Genomic DNA, 3306 nt, shown 5'->3' with positions numbered 1-3306 from the left:
TTTCTGACCTGGGGCCTCATTTATAAAACCTGGCGTAGGATCCATACTAAAAGTTTACCTACGCTGAAAAGCTGAAAAGTGCGTAAGCAAAAAAAAAGTCGGATTTATAAAACCATGCCTACGCACACCTGCAAGCACTTTCCCTTTATAAATCACAGTCCAACCGGAAAGTTGCGCAGCAGGATTTGATTCATGTCCCTCCCTCTCCACACCCACAATTCACCATGTATGGTCATGCAAATTACCTCATGAATGTGTTTTGCATATAAATAGGCATGATGGATCCACGGCATTTCACGCTGAATCATGGCAGCAACCAGAAGAAAGAGGAACTTTTCTGAGACAGAGATCGAGGTGCTTGTGGATGAGGTGTCAGCGAGACGGGAAACTTTATTCGGCGGCCATTCAAGTGGCATTACCAACAAACGAAAAGCCACTGAATGGCACGCTGTGGCCACGGCAGTAAGCGCGGCTGGCACAGAGCGCAGTGTCGCCGAAATAAAAAAGAAGTGGTCGGATTTAAAGGTGGAGGCAAAAAAAAAAGTGGCTTTGCACCGCCGGAGCGTGGCGGCTACAGGTGGGTCCAGAAAACACATGAAACATGCACATGTGGTGAAAGTTCTGAAGCAGCATTGTAAAAACACAAAAAGGATTTAGGCACATTTATCTTTAAACAAAATCTGATAAATGCATGTGGAATTTGTTCTCTTGCACATGTAGTCTACATTTGTAAACTAGGCAATAAAAAAATCGGAATCTGCTAAATCAAAATATTCAAAGTGAAAACTGTTGGTCACATTTCAGATTAAATGTTGTGAATAAGTCCTAAATATAGCTACATCGAAATGTTAAATCTAACGGCACCCAATAGCTGCAATGTGGTTTTATGAATGAAAAATGTAACACTACTTAATCATGCTTGCAAGGTTCATTTTCTGTGATGTTGCCGCCACCCCTTTGTGACTCTTGACTGAGCAGAAAAAGTAGTTTTACACAGGTGGCGGCCGTACCATGGAAGAACCTACACCACTTCACACCAAAGTGGCTTCCATTCTCGGACCAGCCAGCATGTCTGGTGTTGTGTCAGAGAGGGAGGGGGACACAGATTTTGCTCAAGAGGAGAGTGGTAGGTTACAATTTCATATGTTTATTCAATCAAATGTTTGTACAGACATGTGGCAATAAATGTGACTTGTGTCCTCAGTCACGTTACAGGTGGTAGCAGTGGGCGAGGAGGAGGAGGAACAGGTGGTGGAGGAGATTCCCAGCACGTCTGGCACGGACCCGTCTGTACCCAGCGCGCCCAGCGGATCCAGAGTGCGCGGAGGTGGCCGGGTTCTCACCGATCGCGTCCTGGAAACACAGCGGGAAACCATCAGTGCCATCCGTGAAGTCAGGGATGAACTAACACAAATACGCATGGTCATGCAGAATATGTGTGAACTGATTTCATCTGCAACTGACGCAATAAAACAGTTACAAAAGTGAAGCGCACTTGCCTTTTTACACACGCCGCATCACTTCCTCACGTAGCCTTGCTCCATGCTGATGTTCCTCATGTCGGGGAGGTGGCTGTGGGTCGGGGTCTACGTGTTGCGGGGGGGGGAGGTCAGGTGGGAGAGGGATTGCATCCCTCAGTGCCAAATTGTGCAGTACTCCACACGCTCTTATAATTTTGCACACTTTTCTGGGGTGGTAGAGCAGCCTGCCACCTGAGGCATCTAAGCACCTCCATCTATTTTTTAGCAGGCCGATGGCGCGCTCCACAACGGAACGTGCACGGCCATGCGCTATGTTGAAGCGCCGTTCCTCCGCACTCTGCGGGTTTGGAAATGGTGTGAGGAGCCACCGCCTCAGTGGGTAGCCGCTGTCACCTGCAAGGTATAACCAGAGTAATTAAGAAGCAGACTCGAATTACAAAACATTCCACGAGCGCCACTCAGTGACAGTGGCAGCAACAGAATGGGCCAAATAGAGAAAAGAATTTACCCAACAGAACAAGTACAGTTGCATTATGTGAGAATGTAATACTTACCGAGGAGCCAACCATCACGACCAGCACCTGCCTGCAGTCTGTTCCCTACACCGCTGTGCGCCAAAATGAATGAATCATGTGTTGAACCAGGCCACCGTGCCACTAAATTTGTCAACACCATTGAGGGGTCACAAATTATTTGTACATTTATGGTGTGCACATTTTTTCGGTTCACATATACAAATTCGTTCTCGCTGGGGGCTCTTATAGCAATGTGGGTGCAGTCAATTGCGCCGATTACATTAGGGAAACCGGACATTGCTGCAAATTGCCTTTTGCTGTTGGCCTGTTCAACAACAGTGTAGGGAAACCTGATGTAGCGACTGGTCATTTGGATTATCCCATCCAAAACAGCTGGCAGTGCAGCACTGAGGGATGGCTGTGATATCCCAGACCTATTCGCACAGGATTTATTATTAATTTCTATTTCCTGAATAGAACAGAAATCTATAAATTGAATTTATATCAATAGACAATAAAAGAAATAGGCATACCTGTCGGATAATTCCCTCTGGAACGAGCCCGTTGCTAGGAAACCCAACGCTGTCAGCACTTTAATGTGTGCCGGTATGGCGCGGTTCCGGTGGGTTGGTCGCTCTAAAATTGGACTCAATTCAGCAATCAGATCCAAGAGCAAGGCTCTAGGTAGTCTGAAACGGCTTATTAGCCAGTCATCATCATGAGCCAGGAAATCTTCCCGATCTCGGAATACCCTCTCCAGTCGGATCCGTCCATTGGCATGGTCTTTGAGAAGTGCAAGTGCATCCATTGTGCCTTATTGCGCACGGCTGCCACTGAATGGCTATTTATATGCGCTCTTTCCATTAACCAATCGTTCTCACCTTGTCACAATTGTCTCCAAAATGTGCTTAAGCAAGGTCTGTAGTTTGCTTAAAGTTACGCACATTCCTACGCTAGTCTTTTTTTTATAAATCCCAATTCTTGCGTAAGAAGTTGCGTACGCACTTCCAAGCCTGGTTTTGTGCATAAGCAAGCTTTATAAATGAGGCCCCTGGTCTGTATTGTGGGGCTGGGATCCTGTGGCGGTCGGCAATTCGCTGATTGCGGTCAGCAGAGCAAAGCAGGGTAGCACTGGTGTCCTTCCAAATTTTACAGCAGTGGCGGAGATGCATTTGGACTGAGGTTACAGCAAGGTCACTTTTCTGGGAGGGAAACAGAGGTGATCGAAAACCCAATGATGCTTCAAAAGGGGACAAACCCGTCACTGCAGTGGTCAGAGAGTTGTGGGCATACTCAATCCAGGCAAGATG

General features: G+C 46.9%; 1 protein-coding gene across 2 annotated transcripts; it reads right to left on the bottom strand.

Moving 5' to 3' along the window:
- Positions 1–1127: 1127 nt before the first annotated feature.
- LOC126383484 (putative nuclease HARBI1) lies at positions 1128–3046 on the bottom strand. 2 transcript variants are annotated; one of them, XM_050034006.1, is made up of 4 exons: positions 2530–2804; positions 2036–2430; positions 1500–1874; positions 1128–1353 (listed from the first exon to the last, which is right to left on the bottom strand). In XM_050034006.1, the coding sequence occupies exons 1-3, from the start codon at positions 2802–2804 to the stop codon at positions 1504–1506; spliced, it is 1041 nt and encodes a 346-aa protein (XP_049889963.1). In that variant the 3' UTR covers positions 1128–1353; positions 1500–1503. The 2 variants fall into 2 exon arrangements, with proteins under 2 accessions (XP_049889963.1, XP_049889962.1); XM_050034005.1 differs by having other exon boundaries at positions 1128–1874; positions 2530–3046.
- Between the last annotated feature and the right edge of the window lie 260 nt (positions 3047–3306).

The sequence above is a fragment of the Epinephelus moara genome, chromosome 22 (assembly GCF_006386435.1).
Source record: "Epinephelus moara isolate mb chromosome 22, YSFRI_EMoa_1.0, whole genome shotgun sequence".
Classification (NCBI taxonomy): Eukaryota; Metazoa; Chordata; class Actinopteri; order Perciformes; family Serranidae; genus Epinephelus; species Epinephelus moara.
The sequence above is the reverse complement of the archived record's forward strand: the minus strand, read 5'-3'. Positions and strand labels throughout refer to the sequence as shown.

Excerpts from the sequence above, each read along its gene's own strand:
- LOC126383484 (XM_050034005.1), bottom strand. The coding sequence starts at position 2,804 with ATGGATGCACTTGCACTTCTCAAAGACCATGCCAATGGACGGATCCGA. Across the intron at positions 2,431-2,529 it reads CAGAGGGAATTATCCGACAG|GTCTGGGATATCACAGCCAT; the intron begins GTATGCCTATTT and ends CTGTGCGAATAG. Across the intron at positions 1,875-2,035 it reads TCGTGATGGTTGGCTCCTCG|GTGACAGCGGCTACCCACTG; the intron begins GTAAGTATTACA and ends TATACCTTGCAG.